Raw genomic sequence first — 19,878 nt, 5'->3', positions numbered from 1 at the left:
AATATTTCGGATACAAAGAAATTGTGAATTTACACAATTGCAAATTGAGTTTCTTCTTATTTCCCTTAGATATTCTCTGTCACTGAAGGAAGTCGAATGTGTACTGAAAAATTTACATTTTATAATTTCGTTATTATTATAATACAGAAAAACTATATACACGCTAAATCCTGACTCTTATAGGCCTAATTTCTTATTATTTTTTTCATATGTTAAGGATATTATGTTGATAAATATACATAAAGCATTATTGCATATATATTATATTGCTATGTTGCTGCAATATTATATTGCAATATTTCTGTAGGCGGACATTTTACTATTGCTGCAATATCATAACAACGTTGCAGCAACATTTCGGAATGTTTCTGCAATGTTGCAATCTTGCAGAAAAATGTTGCTGCAATGTTATTGCAATCTTGCGATGCTGTATGGGTAGTTTGCGGCTCTCCGTCAAATATCTCCGTTAAATATTTATGCGTTACCGAACAAAAGTACTTTTTTGGTTTAGAAAACTTTAATTAAACTTTGCCAATAGGAGGGCTCGCTTTAATCAAATCTAGATTGAAACTCGATTTGTAGATCCTTACCTACTTCAAAAGTAGGTAATATCAGTTGATTTACTGACGAACTTCGATCAAATGAAGGGATGCCTGCGTCTGCATCAAAATAAGATCTTAATCCAATCGATCAGCAATAATTTTAAACGCAGGATCTCACGCGCAAAATCAAATTATATATAACTACATTTGATAAGAAATCTATACGTGAAAAGCAGAAAATGAGTAATTGCAAGATAATCGCTTTTAACATGATATTTGTACAGTGGATTTCACTTGAAAGAATGTTTGGCCTTAAAAAAATTTTGATAAAAATATTACATCAAAAAATGAAAGAAGGATGAAAGATGTTATTTACACATCAAAACTGGGTACTACAGATTGAAACATTCTAATATTATTCTAAAATATTCGATCGTATTTCTGATTATATATTTCTCGAGACCGCGCGACGAAAAGTTATTGGAACACCTTATACGATAATAGAAACGTTTGTTTTTATTTGGCGTTGTTTCGAAATGTTGACATTTCGGATTAAAATAAAAATGCGATCACGTTCCGTTCTAGAAACACAAGAGATCTCATCTTGATGCGATGTAGCGCGTATCAAATGGATTCTGAACTTTTTATCTGGAAACGAATTGAAAATACACGTGCGGTTTATCTTAAAGAGAAGATTACCTTTATTTTTTTTTTTTTCAATGTCTCCTCGCGAAATTTCATTCTCTTTCAAATTAAGTATTCTTTTTCCAGCATATTTTTTAACCATTATATTGATCATTGAGCTATGTAGCTTCGCTTTTCAAAAGTATCTTCAATCATTCTGACACCGGTTATACATAAAAGTGACATATATGTACTCACGAGTGTTATCATAGGGTATTCCGTTGAGCTCTTCGAAGCAAGGGATGATGGCCAAGGTGCCGGGAAGCGTCCGGGGCCAACACAATATAGTGTCCCAGTCCACTTGGCATTCCAAACGATCTTCCTTCCTGTTTTGATCCTGATGCTCGTATTCGAGACACTTGAATTCGCTAAGCGACCCGTTCAATTCGTTAATGTGTTTAATTACGTTTAACACGTAATTATCGTCAAGCTCTGTATCGTTTGTAAGGAACCAGTCCATGTCTGGTGCCCGTCACAATCACCGGGTCCAATCCCGGAGTGCTGTTTTCTCCCCGGGGATCCCCTTCTCAATTCGGGGACAGAAATAAATCTAGAAAGGAAAAAAGAGAATCCCTTTAAGATCCTTTTATATTTTAAAATGCTTTTATAATGGCAACCTGATTCAAAAACGAATTTACAGAGAAAATGTTTAATGTATCTCTATATTTATATATATATATATATTTTTTTTTTTTTTATTTATACTTATTGAATTTATTCTATTACAGCATTTTTATTGTACTACAATATTACAAAAAGCGCGTGCTACTTGTTTACTTATAATATTTAGTAAATCATATAATATTTAATAAATTGCAATTATGAAAAATTCCAAATTTAAAAAAAGAAATCTTTTCTTGAAAATTTGGCGTAAAATGATAATATTAAATTAATTAACGCAAATAATTTCTTGATCAAAGTAAGATAAATTATATTCTTTTCAATGAATGTTAGACTTTATATATGCGATGTTGGCCCAACCATGAAAATTAATTTAGAATCTCTTCTAATGTAAAAAGACACAGAAAATATTCATTCTAAATTTAAATTTAAAAAAAAAAATTTTTTTTTTTGAGACGGTAACAAATTAATTGTCACATGATATTTGGTTATTTTTTCAGCATATTAATGTTAAAACACGTGCTCATCGTGTTGTCATTCGAGAGATACATATACCATACATGTATTCTAATGTCTATACAGTATATATAGTTGTTACTCAAAATGTCACAAACTGTCAGAATTCTTTATATTCTTTATACGAAACACTACTATATATCCTGCATGTTTCCGTCACTCTTTTCCACGCAATATTCGAGGAACGGTATGCTAAAAATTCCCTCTCAGCAATTTCGACATGTCCTTGACTTTATAGCGTTGACATCGACGACTCGGTACATGCTCGCTATCGTCTATTAATATAAAAGATTACAGTAAGAAGGCAAGGGAAATTCGCGAAACATTTTTTCGAAACCCCTTCACAGACGGAGTTCTATAAATCGTCGGACCTCCGGGATCCATTATACAGGGTGTAACAGAGCACCTGTATCGGCAGTCTTTTGAGGAAACAACGCATTTTCGTGAAAAATGTTTCATGCAAAAGTTGTAGAGCTCAAAGTGACGCATTATGTAATAATATTAGTATGACCTTGAATAGCATCGTCAAGGTCATATAAAAATCACTTTAAATTTTTTAAATGGAATCCCCTATTTTTCATTACATATTCTTATAGCTTATCTCGAGAGCTTTCCAAAACACTATAATAAAGTATTTTTTTCATTAAGTACTTTTTGAGTTATTTTATATTTTAATCTGACATATTTTGATATAAAAAATTAAATATCTTGTAAAATATTTAGTTTTCTATAATCTTACCGTAATACTTTTATATACAGAATAATGAGACAAATTGATTAGTATAAAAAAAATTATTGTTTTTAAGAAAATTGTTTACAATGTATTTTTTTAAAGAATTATTATTATTTTTTTTTTTGCACTAATCGATTTGTCTCATTATTCTGTACATAAAAGTGTTACGGTAAGATTATCGAAAACTGAATATTTTACGAGATATTTTATTTTTTATATCAAAATATGTCGGATTAAAAGATAAAATAACTCAAAAAGTACTTAATGAAAAAATACTTTAGTCTAGTGTTTTGGAAAGCTCGCGAGGTAAGCTACAAGAATATGTAATGAAAAATAGAGATTCCCGTTTAAAAAACGGAAGTTGACCTTCAAATGACCTTGAAAATAACCTTTAATGTCAAATCCAAGGTCACTATTAAATAGCCCCCTTTGTTTCCCACAACTTTTATCCGAATCATTTTCCTTCAAACGTTGATCCTGAAAAGTTATGAGGGTGAAACTTTTAAAATGGGACACCCTGATGTATATATATATAAATGTTTCGGACAAAAGTTGCTTTTTCCATTAAACTGATTTTTCCATTAAGTACTTTTTCAATTATTCTATATCAGAATATGTCAAATATTAAAATATAAAATAACTCAAAAAGTATTTGATGAAAAAATACTTTATTATAGTGTTTTGAAAAGCTCTCGAGATACGTAATAAAATATGGGAGGTTCCATTTAAGAAAATATCAACCATATTGACCTCATCTTGAAGAGATCACTCAAGTCCACATTTTTATCATGTGGCCACCTCGAAATCATGCAACTTTCGTCTGAAAAGTTTTTCCATATCTTTCATATTTTTCGAGATATTTGCCTGGGGCGATTAAAATGAAACAACCTGTATACTGTATTTTGCTTTTAATTAGAGGAGAATGCGTGCGCATGTGTGTGTTATTACTATAATATATCTCAATATGTTTCGACGTCGCATTCTTCCAACTTATCATCGTTCGCGAATTTGTGTCATCTTGATTTACTAAAAAATATATTTATCCACGACGCCTCTGTCCGCCGACGCGTGCTTAATTTTTGAAAGATAAACCGAGAGTCAAAAGAGAGGCATTTCCTTTCTTTTGACATGTAATTATCCTTTGTACCTTCAGTAAAATAGATCTTCTAAGCGCTTAAAAAAAAAAAGAAAGAAAGAAAACTACGATCTCTACGCGAAAAAAGATTTTCTTAGAATTTCCGGAAATATCATTTTTTTTTTAAGCTTGACGGTGTAAACTGTCAGCTTGTTCGTATATTTTCTCAAGATCATTGAATCGCCCTCTTAAACTAGGATCGTGTTAATCGAGTCTTCCTTGTCTCCTTCTTTTTATAGAAATGTTGGACAAGCAACATTTGAACAAAAACGATATTATAAAATGCATAATTCCATGTAATAGCTTTTTCCTTGCCAGTAAGTTTAAATCTTACCGGCTCATTTGGCTTGATTAACATGATTTTAATTTTAATTTTGTTAACAAAATTTTAGAATCACACATATTTTATATTCACTTTTATAACGCAATTATTAGACATATTTATAAATCGCTAAATATCACACGTTATTTTTTTTATGTAAAATAGTAAAAATATATTCCGTTACGCTATTATTTTATGTAAAATAGTCTCTATAGCAAAAATAATAAGACACCTAAGTATCGGTTCGCGGCTCGAAAAACTATCGTTCTTCGATACGTTCTTCTTATAAGAAGGGAAATACATATCGATTTAGCGTATTTCGCAATTTCTCAACGTTGAAGTACAAGACGCTTAGAGTGACAAACGGTTACGGTCGGATTGTCAAACGATTACGATCATCTACCACGCTGTTAGTTGACGAAGATGCCTCTTCGGGAACGGAACTGTTAGACGAAGCCGAAGCTCTTGAATGTTCGAAATCAATAATATCGATCGTCAATAGCAATAGTCGCTCCTACAGATGTAACTCGGTATGTGTTGAGGAAGCTGCAGCAACGCATTCTCCCATTATTCGTAAAGTATCTCTCTCCAGGTACTCCAGGATAGTGATTCTAGAGATATAGGGCAAAGGTAGCGTCTATAGAGTGATCGAATGCCCCGAAGTAATTATTAAGTTCCCACACGATTACTTCGATTAAGCCTTATCACACCTAGGGAATACATAGTAAGCTTAATATGTACGATAATATAATTTATACTCTAATGTTGCTACAAAAAAAAAAAATATTCATATATAATACTAATATTTTTGCGATATTGACTGATAGTACCAAAGGGCGGAACGATGTCGTAAAAAGTTAACAAACACTCACGTTTAATTGCCAAAAGCTCAATTCTCTCTCGGCGAGGCCTCGAGAAAATTTCGTTTACCAAACGAATCAGCATTGAATTCGTTCGCAATTTCACTTTTTCTCTTTTTTCCGATCTTCGTCGTTTGACCTTCCTCCCTCGGAAAACTGCACAAAACACGAGTATACACCTTTAATTGGTGGGTTGTTTCCTCCCCCCCCCCCCGATAAAATCAACCTAATAGCCTTAAATATATAATCGATCAAAAATATATATTTGAGACTTCAATTGGAGGGATCTTTGAACAGCAAAAAGATATAACGCCCGATATGAAATTTTGGTAAATAAAGTCGTTTCAGTTTTCAATAAAAAAAACTCAACATCTTATTTTTACTCTAGATAGAATAGAAAAAAAACCTCCTACAGAAAAATACAAATGAATTGTTCTTTTTTTTTTTTTTTTAGAGATATCAGTTAACTGGCATGACAAATTTATAACGCGAAAACGAGATAAGAACAGGCTCTTATCGAGAGGAAATTTATTTTGTTTTCGTGAAACTCGTAGCAAGTTTCGAAAGAGTTACAAGGGAGATCTTTCTCGGCGGAAAGCATATATATGAGAGAAAATATCATTTGTTAAATAATGCTAAATCTTTTTATAAAATATCCTCGAAAATTCAAGATGCAGCGGACGCGCGATTTTGAAATAAATGAAATACACGAGTACGAATGGAATAAGCGTAGAATTTTTGACATGTTGTACATTTTTTAGACAATTTTTATTTTCTTTTTCTTTTTTTTTTTTAATAAAAAGAAACGAAAGATTTGCACATGGATCAGATTTTTCAATATCAAATTTTTTTATTGCCATGTAAATTTTCTGTAGCAGCTATTTTATTTTCGGATAAACAAGTATTGAAATACATATAAAAAAAGAGGCAAAAATGTTTATCAAATTTATCAAATCATGATGCTATAATTTTAGAATTTTTATAAATGTACAATGTGATAATTGATAAAATTATAAAGGATATATAAATTATATTAATAACACATAACATATTAAAACATACATGTGAAAGAAATGAAATATATTAATGCTATAAAATTTATTCAATCATCATGTTATAATTTTACACTTTTTATAAATGTATTTATTAATTTCTCTGTTTTTGCTTCTCTCTCTCTCTCTCTCTCTCTCTCTCTCTCTCTCTCGCTCGCTCGCTCTTCAATTCAACGATTTACATCTTGAAGCTGTAGAGATAATCTGTTTTACAGAAATTAAACAAAAACAACTTGTCTTAATCAAATTTCCGAACAAGTAAATTTGTTCCTGTAAATAAATTTTACGCAGTTTCACTTGCGTTAGAACTCTATAACTTTCCTATATACGCATTCTCTATATCCTAGAATTTTTTTATCTACAACGAAGGCACACGTTCTCTCCTAATCCTTGAGACGATATAATCAGCCTCTCTCGGCTTCCTTAATCTTCGCGGAAGACGCGTTACTTGGTACTCTGGGAATGAGTTCCGGATCGCTAATTTAAAAGCGATTACTGCGCGACGCAGTCAGCAAGGGATTTATCGGCAATTTAACCCTTTCGACGTTGCCTCCGAGGGTCTATAAAAATTGCGCACGGACGAATTTATTATCCGAGAAGGAAAGAAAGAAAGAGATTATGGGATTGAAAAAATAATTGGCGAATCGATGGGGTTAATTAATCAATAAATTTCACTCGCTCACGCGCGTGCGTATGTATACCAATGTTAATTCGTTGCTCGGGGTATCGAGCCCGAATTAATTAAATTTCGCTTAAAGCTAACGTCAAGTATAATGGACTTAATTACACAGTGCATACAACTGTACATTATATTGGAATAAAATTGAAATATAAAATCTGTTTGCGTCGATATATGAAGAACCATATGCGGGGGACGCAACAGCTGCGAAGCATCGCGATTTTAATGTGCAAAAACTGTAGAATCGCGAGAAATTTATTTATACCAGCACCGTGTACAAGTAATCGCGTTACGATGTAATCGCGTTGGCATCGTGCGATTTGATGATACTGAAAGAAGCTTTATACTTACAAGGGATACATATTTCAGAGCCGCGTTAATTCCTTACGATACGGATTAATCTCAGTTCTCCTCTTCTTAATTTTAAAAAATATTATCGGTCTGATATTAGAATAGATTTTTATAATTAAAAAAATTATATGAACATTACAAGATGAATATGATATAGATATAATTAAATATAATTATCTAATGTTGCGGATATTTGGAGAATTTCGTGGCGAATTATTATTATCCTGAATCCGTTTCAAGGAACACAGAGAGCTAATCCTCTAGCAGTGAGCAATGAGCGTGAAATGCAGCCGCTGCAACAGTTGCACGATATAACGTCGCGAACATTGTTATATAACAGTTTCATGCGAGCCATATCCTGCATTATGGAGATAATTCATTGCGAAAACTGATCAACATCAATGATAAGTATTTTAATTGCAATTTTTCGAGGGCAAAAATATTTTGCGACATTCTTTCTTTCGAAATCGATCACAACAAATTACGCGCGTAACGAATATATCTCCTTTCAACATTTATATATAATAATCAATATTTTTACATAAATAATAATAATTAATAATTATCAATATGATTAATATAATTAATAATAATATAATTAATGCAATCAATATGATTAATAATAATAATAATAATAATTCTCTTAAAAATGTAGTTTCGTGTATAATTATAAAAAATATAATTTCATAAAACGAAAGAATTCCATACTCCGTTTCTCTATGTAGGTTTTTCATCCAATATTTTTCATTAATGCCGTTGGAAGTTGAAACGTTTTCAATATCCTACCGTTACGTCAATGATGACCACCTTAATCCCTCGGGCGAACGAGGTTTCGTTGAGCGATAATCGTGAAATGTAGCTGCACCACGATAGAATCGCACTGTAAACGTTGCGGTTTAAATGTCGCGGGCACTATGTCAACGATGTTTTATATCCCTCTCGGATCTCACAATCGCAAATATAATTTGCTTCCAATATCGTTCCTTGGCCGACCGTAACTCTGAATAGATATAGTAATGGATTCTGTATGAATCGGTTGTATCAGCAACGCGAGAATTTTTAATCGCGAAAAAAAAGAAAAAGAAAAAAATGTTATACCCCTTATTCGCACTCGTATTATTCTTTATTATTATTGTAGGTATGCGTTGGCCCGGTTGTTATTATTATTATTATTATTTTTTTTTTTTTTTTAATCGCGAAGAACATTAATGCTTCTAATTTTGACGTTGACGTTTACCGGCCAGCGACTGACGCCACGCGACTGCCAGCCGATGGCACGTGTTCCAGGACGAGGACCCACTATCGGCCACCTCCGCAACTCTGCGCGACGACGCCGAGGGCGAAGTCGACTTTGCGGCGGCCGCGTCCGCGCAGTATTGTCAGACCATGTTGATACGACCCCATAATTTTTTTTTTACACTTTACATATATAGGAGGTCAGGGCGCTTCGATACGTTAAGGGGTCGAATTCTCCCGTAGCCAAGGGGGAAAACATCGTACGGGGGATTATCATTCGTATCGAACTCGTTATCGCAAATGACGAATATATTTGCGTAGAATATAAGAATCTTGTAGGGCGATGCGTGGCGCCGGCCGTAGAGTCGCAGGCTGGTAATCGAAAGATTCCAGGTTCGATTCCGCTCGGGTCCCATGTCCCATCCTCCCATATGCCTCAAAAAAAGAGGTTTTCTACAAATTATGTACGCGGAGTTAGGATGTAAAAGGATAGGATTAAGGATGAAGTAAAGTACACAAGCGGAGGGACAAGAGCGAAAAGAGGGATAGGGAAGCGTGTGTGTATGTGTGTACAAAGCGTTTAAATATAAGTGTGTAAAGTAAAAGATGTAGATATGTGGAGGAAGAATTTTGTAACCCCATAGGGGAACAATAAAGAATATCAATCAATATAAGAATCTTGTATAGGACGGCCGAGTTTCGCCATCTAAGTACCGCGCCTCCCTCTGATACCATATCCGATGGCAATTCTGGCAATACTCCGCGTTGGCGACTTGGTGGCTCTAATATGGATTTTCTACGCGGGTGCCTATAGAGCCGATGATAACTGAGCTGCTACCAGCAGACGCGGGTACAGGATAAGGTGAGGACACGAGCATGCGCTACCGCGTTCGCGATGTCTCTCCCGCCGCTCCGGACATTGTATCCGCGATATAATCATCAAAGGGGTTGTCGTAAAACCTCCCCCCTGCCTCGTCGAGAGAAATAGCGATTGAAAGAGGATCCCTATACGCAAACACTGATCGTGCGAGAAAATTTTTATTTTTCACTCTCGTCTCCTCTCGCGTAAAATCATGACTTTACTCCGGTCGAGTCTCATGAATAAAAAAAAATGCAAAATATTGAATATATTGAAGAGGAGCTCTGCAAAAACAAGAACGCGAACATGGACTCGAGACGTGGACTCGAGATTAAGATGCTAGATTCAAGAGATAAAAAAATAAAATTTCAATAAGCAAACAGCTCACATCGTTTTTATAAAACCTCCCTTAATTATATATCTTGTCAATATTTGTTCATACCACTTTTTCATCACAGCGGGAAGATTAATTTCCTCTTTATCGCAAGTAATATCTGTGGATTAGTAACAGAGTCTATATATCTATCAGCCATTCCATTCACGGTAATCGCTCGAATAACTGAGAGAGAGAGAGAGAGAAAGAGATCGCGATTTACTATAAAATCAAAATAATAAATATAAATTTTATATAAGATTTTTTATTTTTTAATTAAATTAAATATTAAGTATCAAATCCAGCGAGAGAGGAAAAAAATCGTTTTAAATACGGGGCAGTTTTCGATAATGGTTCTTTTTAATTTATTTATTTGTGAAAAACTATTATTTTTTAATAAAAGCCATTGCTCAGAATCATTAATGCATTACTCAATCTCAGTGTAATCTTTGTTCAGGTAAGATGGATTGGAAGAATTTAAGTTCAGAAGAATTTCAAAAAATGCACGACATGGTATTCGGTAAAGTTTTGAAACAGAAAATAAATTTTATTTTCTTCAACAAGTGATATATCATCTTATATCGCGCGCGACATCAAATCTATTATCAAATATCGATCTTGTAAATATAGAGGGGGAAAAGATTTGCAATTATACAAATACTTAACTAAAGTTAATATAAGGAGCGTTGGTGCGACTGGGTCTAACTTAATTTGACAGGTAATAAACGACATATCGGCGATCCCTACAAATTTTTCTATTTATAGCCTATGTAACACTCGGGATTTCAAATTTATGACCGTAAAACGGAAACTAGATGACTATAACGGATTAAATCTATTTTTCGATAAAATTACGAAATAATTTGAATTATCGATTGATCAATTACGAGGAAAAAATTGCGCTAGAAGAAATAAAATGCAAATTACGATTTAAAATCCAAACTGAAGTCTAAACATGACATTTTTCATTATAAAAGAAATTAAAAAATATAAAATTTATTATTTTGTAAAATGTATTACTTTTATGAAAAATTCTTGTTTATCTTTGTTTCCCATGTTGCGAATATTTGTAATAATTGAAACATTCTGTATTATATATATATATATATATCTTATGCATAAGCTTTTCTCCCACGCTTTAATTCTCTACTTTTCAAATAGAAATATTTTAGAATTAAGAATATTGCTTCATATATATTTATATATTAAAATATTCTATTTCAGAATTCTATTTCAATGTCACAATGAAAATGAAAAATGTCTCTCATATATCATTGTACACGGAGATTTAACGAATATCCCGCAATCCACAGTAAAACAAATCAATCAGTACGCGAATAAATGGCAAAATAATATCGTAAAAACGAAATATATTCTACAGTTCAAGTTTGTGTAAAACATTTGGCTGGAAAAATATTGAAAATTACTTCCGCGTTTTAATCGACTGTCATATAGCCGAGCGCGATAGCAGCGACAGATTAAACTGAGGTAATTAAGAATTAACAAGCACGATATTTTGTGATATATTATTCTAAATATGAAAAACTAAAAGGATTATTAATAGAATTTGTTTTAAAAGATTTTCTCAGATTCTGTGATTGAAACAAAGTATTTTAAGCGATTATTTTTCACATCTTGATTTCTCTTTTTCTCTCTTCTATCTAATTAGATTTAGAAAACACGTTACTCAATACTTCATCAATATTTTACTCTTTATTTTTTACGTTAGATTTAAATTATTTAAGACGAATTTTGGCTCTCGTAGAGGTGATTCGAAGAGATGGTCTTCTCTTAGAAAAGTTAAAGTCAAATAAGGAGCTATTCATAAGCTAATACGAGCATTCAGCACAGGAATGTCCATGTTATATTGTGATACACTTCTTGCAATTTTGTTCAATTATTCTCTCTATATGGCGAAACTGTTTCATCCTTTGTTCAGATCCTCGTTAATTAAATTAGGATGCTTTTGACTGAGGGAGACTTTAGTAACATAGAAGCTAATTCCGTCATAGAAAATAATTAAACAAAAGTACGAGAAGTCTTCTTTAAATATTGCATGGCACAGACAGCTACAACTATATAGAGCCTGAACACTCTTGGACATACGAAATTATTACTCGCGAATATATTTTGATCAACACTAATCCACATAACTTTCCCTCTTTCTATCAAGCTCTATGTTGGCAGGTATTTCCCTCTCGTCGCTTTTGAATTAACCTAATTTCGCATACATGCGACGTTGAAAGCGCCTGAATGGAAACCTTAAAGGAAAGTGCGCGCTTCAGCTTTTATCTCTCCACGAACAGGAATACCGTCTTTATCTAATAACAGATCTACATTTCCAGAGTTCTAAAATTAGTATGTCTGCAAAAATGTGCTCTACAAAAAGAGATTTGGTTTATAAATTTGTATACTACCCCCTCCCCCCCCCCAAGAAAAAAAAAACTTTCCTAAAAATTGAGCTATTTTCGTCGAGTTTCGAGGAAAGATCATCGACAAAAAAATCAAAAAAGCATTTTGATACTTGAAGTTTCAACTTTAATGCCCTATTGGTGGTTTGTAAAAATTTTTTTTATCTTCCTTGTCCTGTGCTTAAAAAAAAAAAAAAAAAAAAACACACACACACACACATTGTTTTGCGCCTTAAAATTATGTATTTTTGACACTCTGCGGCTCGATAAAAATATTTCTCTCGAAAAATTCAATTCAAGTTCTATGAACTACAACATTTTGCCTACAAAATGCTTTTTTCTTTCTTTTTAAATTTTTCTACGATATTTTTTGACCGAGTTACACAATTTTGAAACTAAATCTGTATTTTCTAGAAATAAGAAAATAAAAAGATTTGTTAAGACTATCGATATATCGCGATACAGTTGAAACCTCGAGCTTCAAAATATTTTTTCAATTTTTTGTCTGCGATGATTCTTCGCCGAGTATTGACATTATTTTTAAAAATACAGATTTGAATTGAAAGTTTAAAAAAAAAGCACTCTGTAGGCAAAATGTTGTAGTTTATGGAACTTGAATTGAATTTTTCGAGAGAGATTTTTTTATCAAGTTGCAGAGTGTCAAAAATACTTAATTTTAAAGAACGAAACAATGGATTCTTTTTATAAAGCACAAAATAAGAAAGATGAAAGAATATTTTAAAATCACCTATTGCGCGTTGAAGTTGAAACACCAAAGTTCAAAATGCTTTTTTAATTTTTTATCTACGATAATTTTTCGTCGAGTTTTAGTTTCAAAATAGTTTACCCAATTTTTAGGGTATGAAAAGTGTTCCTTTTTTTTTTTTTTTTTTAGTAAGATATATATATAACAAATATTTGTTTATTTCTTCTTTACAAATTTAATATAAAAAGATCTACTCAAAAATTATGTTTGAAAATAGATCGATACGTATAGAAAAAATATAATTAGGCTAAATTTTATAATTTATATATTTAATTAATTATTTTTTAACGGATAGGAGTCTTTTTTATTCGTTTATCGATAAAATCGTAATTCTGCCTATTCCCGCCTTTTCGACAACGATTTTCGCTGCGTGACTACAAACGCGAATGATCTCAAACCCGAGGTAATCCTCCATCGAAACGTAACGTAGATTAAAGGCGCAGAGTCGACTGTCGAGATAAATGAGTAGACTGGTTTTCGATGTCCAAACGTTTCCAAACGTCCCGATTTCCAAAGAGTCGTACATTCTTTCCATATATTTTTGCAAATTTTTTTCGAAGTTTATCTCAATTTTTGTTTGAAATTATTATATTATTACGTAATCTTTTTTATTTTTTTTTTTTTTTTTTTAATATCAATAAACCGTTATGTGTTAAAATATTCAGAAAATATACATGATATTAATAAAATGTTGATCTAATAATGTCTCTTGCTTACTAAAGAATATATTTACAACGGCATAAGTTTTTTTTTTTTTATTGTAAAATATAACCGTGACAATTTCTAAAAGATATGAATTGAAAAACTTTATCGTCTTTTCTTGATCCCTAAGATTTGCCTTATTATTGAAAGACAATGCGTCTCTATTTGCAAAAAAAAAAATTTCTTATAAGAAATGAGGAAGAAGAAATGAAAAGACGCGATATTAGCGATACGATGTTTGACATGCATTCAAAATTACAGCAACGGAAGCTTGAGAATCGATATTACACAGTATATATATATGTGTGTTTGATCGTTTGTTATTTATTTTCGTTCGCTCGAGATATTCGCCGTCAACCCTTTGTTGTATTCACATTCATGGATATCTGCCCGTCGACTCTTTTTCTTTCTCTCTCTCTCTCTCTCTCTCTCTCGATCGAGCCCCCGGCATTATTTCAAAATATTCATTTTCCACGAAATGCCACATATGCGAACGTGTAGGAAGACGTATGCATATGTAAATTAAATTGCGTTAATTTATTATAGACTAAACGCGTTATTGCGAGAAATACGGCTTTATTTGGATTACTTTAAATAAGAATACGCTGTATAAGATATATAGATTAAACATTACTAAAACTTCTGATCGTTTATCGCAGCTATATTGAATAATAACGTAAGATTATATATAATTAGTGCATAAATAATATAAGAATTATATTTTAATTTCACACTGATATTAATAATACACGTAACTTTAACATATAAATACGAAAAGGTTAGAGATAGAGAGAGAGAGAGAGAGAGAGAGAGAGAGGCATTTTAAAATTGAAAATCAAGCAAAATTAACTCAACTTCTTTTCGTTATAATTAAGCGTTTAATAAAGCATATTTTTACATCCATATTTTCATATATAATACTATTTTTATCAATTTGTATAAACCATTTATTAGCACAATTTCGTTTGGTAAAAGTCGAGACACATTGTATATTTACTTTATATCGATTATTCATCGATGCAACGCAATCTGCACTCTCTTTTTACAAAAGAGCGATAGTATGCGTGAGAGAGCTTTTCCGAGTATTTTCTTCATAGAAATAGCTCTGAAATAAGGGAGATGAATGGGAAAGCAGTAGATTCTTAAAGATGATCATAAATAAAAGCGATCGATGATCTTTTCACACGCCCATTGAAATATAATTCTTTCCTCTAATTGGGAACAATCTCGAGGACAATGAATTATGCGATTTAAAAGCATTTCCTTCTTTTATTGACGGCTTTTACGTATACGAATATAATCGCGTGATTTTAAATTATCATTTTTAATCATTCTTTTCGCGTCAAGATGAGTTTATGGAGCATAATTTAAAGTCCCGTTTATATATATCAAGCAAAAAAAAAATATATATATAATTAATGTATATTATTTTCGAATGTTATACATGTAAGAATAAAAGATTTCAGTGAAGATATGTATAAGGCAGGATTGAGAATCTTAATCAAAACTTTCTATATTTTATAAAAATCGTCACCGTATCTATTCTGCTGAACTTATTATACAACTTGCAATGATTATAGATTTTCGTTTAAAAATCAGGCTTTACTTTTTTTTTTTTTTCCCCCTCGAGAATAGCATTTGAAATAGAAAACGCAGCGAGTTTTATCGACTATTCGCGTTCAGTATTCACGATATGTTTCATTTCGCGTCAATTTTCCATTACAACTTATCTAATAATGGAAGAAAACGATCGATTGAATTTGTTTTATATAGTTTCACACATATAATATATATACAGGGTGTCTCATTTTAAAAGTTCCACCCTCACAACTTTTCAGGCTCAACGCTTGAAGGAAAATGACTCGGATAAAAGTTGTAGGGAACAATGGGGGCTATCTAATAGTGACCTTGGATTTGACATTAAAGGTCATTTTCAAGGTCATTTGAAGGTCAACTTTCGTTCCTTAAACGGAACCCCTTATTTTTCATTACATATTCTTGTAGCTTATCTCGAGAGCTTTCCAAAACACTAGACTAAAGTGTTTTTTCATTAAGTACTTTTTGAGTTATTTTATCTTTTAATCAGACATACTTTGATATAAAAAATAAAATATTTCGTAAAATATTCAGTTTTTGATAATCTTACCGTAATACTTTTATGTACAGAATAATGAGACAAATCGATTAATGCAAAAAAAAAAACAAATAATTGTTTAAAAAAATACATTGTAAATAATTTTCTTAAAAACAATTATTTTTTATACTAATTGATATGTCTCATTATTCTGTACATAGAAGTATTACGGTAAGATTATCGAAAACTAAATATTTTACGAGATATTTAATTTTTTATATCAAAATATGTCAGATTAAAATATAAAATAACTCAAAAAGTACTTAATAAAAAAATACTTTATTATAGTGTTTTGAAAAGCTCTCGAGATAAGCTACAAGAATGTGTAATGAAAAATAGGGGGTTCTATTTAAAAAACGGAAGTTGACCTTTAATTGACCTTGAAAATGACCTTTAATGTCAGATCCAAGGTTACTATTAGATAGCCCCCTTTGTTCCCTACAACTTTTATTGGAATCGTTTTCCTTCAAACGTTGATCCTGAAAAGTTATGAGGGTGGAACTTTTAAAATGGGACACCCTGTATATATACAATATATTGTATATATATATATATATATATATGTATGTATGTATGTATGTATAGATACAAGAACGCATAGAATGAATAAAGCGACGAGTGAATCAATGCACATTTCCGTGCTTTTTAATAGGTGTTTTCGCAATATAAGGAACTTTTTATCCCCTCAATCCCGTCGAGATTAAGAGAAACTTAAATGGAAAACTTTGAAGAAAGTATCAAAGTATGAGAAAATATCAGAATGTTATTCCGCCAATGACTTCCGGGATTAAAACAATTATCTTTTATCTTTAGTTCCATTTATTTTCTCAATGATGATAACATAATTCAACCTTATTTCAATTTTGTTTTAATCGTTTTTAATTATTTTTATATTATTTAAATTATTTTTTACACATTTATTTCTCTCTAAATCAGATTGAGAATGATATAAAACAAAAGCTCGAAATGTTTCTCGTCATATATTCCAATGTTAATTCATTAAGTATAAGCTTAAACGCGCAATTTTGCTCGAATAGAATTCTACATAAAGTTTCTCCCTTATTTTTAATCAATATAATCTCGTTTAATTAATTTTTTTTCTAAAAAATCTTTTTGATTTAATTATAAATATTTCTTTATTTTTCTATACAATTCTAAACAGTCGATGGAAACCATAAATATTTGGCAATATGAATTATGTTCAGCAATAAGTAAACCTCGTAGTTTACACCTTGGATCAACAAGTTTACAACAAGCTATTATCATCGACGAGAGGGTGTTCGCTTATCTGCAATATTACAATATTAAGATTAAACGGACGCGTACATATCATTATTAAAATAATGAAAAAAGAATGAATAAATTGCGCTAAAACACCATGTCTTTGTTCACGTGTGTGCATTATGTGAAATTATTTAATTTCTATCAAATAACGAGATAAAATATTTCATTTCAATGACCTTATACGCATGTTCGATAACCCTTGCATGCTCGGTAAAGAGCAAACAGAATATATACTCTTGTCCATGATATATACATATACATTGTATGATTCATACAAGATATATTTAAAAAAAAAAAAAAAAAAGACATTTCTTTAAATACTATAAATTTCGATAAAATATAAATATATATGTCGCGATCTACAAATCTTAATGTATTAATAGTGGCAGATTTTAAATACGATTATAGTAAAATAAAAATATTCTCTTGCAAAATATTATTGGCTAGATATATCTAATTTTTAAATAGATTAAAAAGTTTCGGAGAAAGAGTAATTTCATATTATTGTCAATCATTTTTATATTGTTTAAAGAAAAGTAATCATATCAATGCAACAAGTCGCAAGAATTGTTTAAATTTGCAAATTATCGCTCTGCCTCTTTCGAAACAGATTCTTTCCTTATCACTCACCTATTAAATTCGTCTTCCGCTGCAATCGCTGTATCGGAGTTTCTTCACCACTTTAATAGCCGCGTCGATTTATCGGAGAACGAAGAACACACACGTGCAATTCCGGCGATCATAGATCGAACCGTGGAGGAGATCGTTGAGAACTTGCAAAAAAAGGGCACCTGCCCCCTCCCCCCTTCCCATTTGCGGCACGGCACGACGCGATGCGGACTGCGAGGAACTGCAAATTTCAAACGGAAAATTGACATCGTCGATTGACGAGCAATTCGCGCGTGCACTAACACTCATTGTCAATCAACCAATCAGGTCTCCCTGCCTTTCGCGCGTGTATATACAGGGTGTCCTAGACCACCCGTATACCCCTTTTCTTTCAAAAATTAAGCATTTTAGAGAAAAACGTTTTGAACAAAAATTGTATGGTTTTGAGGGGAACGTAAGATGGTGTCATTGGTTTGACCTTGGATGGCATCGTTAAGGTCAAGTCAAGGATACCTTTAATTTCCTAAATGGAACTCTCTATTTTTATTGCATATTCTTATAGCTTATGTCGAGAGCTTTCCAAAACACTATAATAAAGTATTTTTTCATTAAGTACTTTTTGAGTTATTTTGTATTTTAATCTGACATATTTTAATATAAAAAATTAAATATCTTGTAAAATATTTAGTTTTTGATAAACTTACCGTAATACTTTTATGTACAGAATAATGAGAGAAATCAATTAGTATAAAAAAATAAGTGTTTTTAAGAAAATTATTTACAATGTATTTTTTTAAACAATTATTTTTTTTATTATTTTTTTTTTACACTAATTGATTTGTCACATTATTCTGTACATAAAAGTATTACGGTAAGATTATCGAAAACTAAATATTTTACAAGATATTTTATTTTTTATATCAAAATATGTCAGATTAAAATATAAAATAACTCAAAAAGTACTTAACGAAAAGAGATACTTTATTATAGTGTTTTGGAAAGCTCTCGAGGTAAGCTATAAGAATATGCAATAAAAAATAGGGGGATCCATTTAAGAAATTAAAGGTGTCCTTGACTTGACCTTAACGATGCCATCCAAGGTCAAACCAATGACACCATCTTACGGTCCCCTCAAAACCATACAATTTTTCTTGAAAACATTTTTCTCTAAAATGCTTAGTTTTTGAAAGAAAAGGGGGTGTATGGGTGGTCTAGGACATCCTGTATATGCCTTAAGTGTATTGTAAATGGATCTGTTTCCTTTTTCATTTTGTGCATCTGTACTTTTTCTTTCATCTTCTTCTTCGTTCTATTTTCTATATTTTTCTATCTTTTTGTATTTTCATGAATCGCTTTAATCAACGATACATTCTCGTCTTCGAATTATATATTGATGTAAAAAATATAATGATATTTAAAGAAAGAAAAAAAAAACATTTATAGATTGCACACACATAGACACACAAATGCACACATACGTTCCAAAAATAGAATATTATTAGTTCTTTTTATTGTTCTGCGTATAAAAATATTACAACAAAATAAACGAAACTTTATGAGATATTTAATGTTTTACGCCAGAATATACATATAATAAAAATAAAATAACACGTAAAGAATACACTTTTCGAAAAGCTTGTCTCAATATTTATTTTTATACGAGGAATAAAAAAAGAATCTTCATTTTCTAGAAAAGATCATAATATTTTACTTAGAAAAGAAAGTATATTTGCGCTCTCTTTATATAGATACGCCATTACTCAATGGAAAAAGTAAAGAGAGAAAGGGAGTCACAGTAAATTAAATATTATTATATAAATCGCATTCAATTTTCTTCTTTTCTTTTTCTGTGACTTAAAAATTCTGTGATTTACCCTATATATATAACAAACTGAATGTAGAAAAAATATACTTTGTTTCGTGCTCATTAGAAAAATTTAAATCGACGATTTTTAATTAAAAAAAAAAAAAACACGAAATTTCGGTGAAATACAACTTTGACTTTAATA

General features: G+C 31.3%; 1 protein-coding gene across 8 annotated transcripts in view; it reads right to left on the bottom strand.

Moving 5' to 3' along the window:
• The window catches only part of Dh44-r1 (Diuretic hormone 44 receptor 1), a 61,010-nt gene that overhangs the window by 39,938 nt on the left and 1,194 nt on the right, over positions 1 to 19,878 (bottom strand). For 2 of the 8 annotated variants that reach the window (XM_070293423.1, XM_070293426.1), the window contains exons 2-3: positions 17,891 to 18,110; positions 1,425 to 1,776 (exon numbers count right to left, since the gene is read on the bottom strand). In XM_070293423.1, the coding sequence (XP_070149524.1) occupies positions 1,425 to 1,686 (262 nt within the window). In that variant the 5' untranslated portion in view covers positions 1,687 to 1,776; positions 17,891 to 18,110. Of the gene's footprint in view, positions 1 to 1,424; positions 1,777 to 4,956; positions 4,975 to 5,425; positions 5,570 to 8,281; positions 8,678 to 17,890; positions 18,248 to 19,743; positions 19,843 to 19,878 lie in introns of those variants that run through there. The other 6 variants (XM_070293430.1, XM_070293424.1, XM_070293428.1 and 3 more) reach the window with 6 other exon arrangements.

Source organism: Polyergus mexicanus, unplaced genomic scaffold (genome assembly GCF_030449975.1).
Source record: "Polyergus mexicanus isolate NDT 795.1 unplaced genomic scaffold, iyPolMexi1.0 SCAF_3, whole genome shotgun sequence".
In the NCBI taxonomy this organism is placed as follows: Eukaryota; Metazoa; Arthropoda; class Insecta; order Hymenoptera; family Formicidae; genus Polyergus; species Polyergus mexicanus.
Note: the sequence above shows the minus strand (reverse complement) of the source record. Positions and strands in the feature narration are given on the sequence as shown.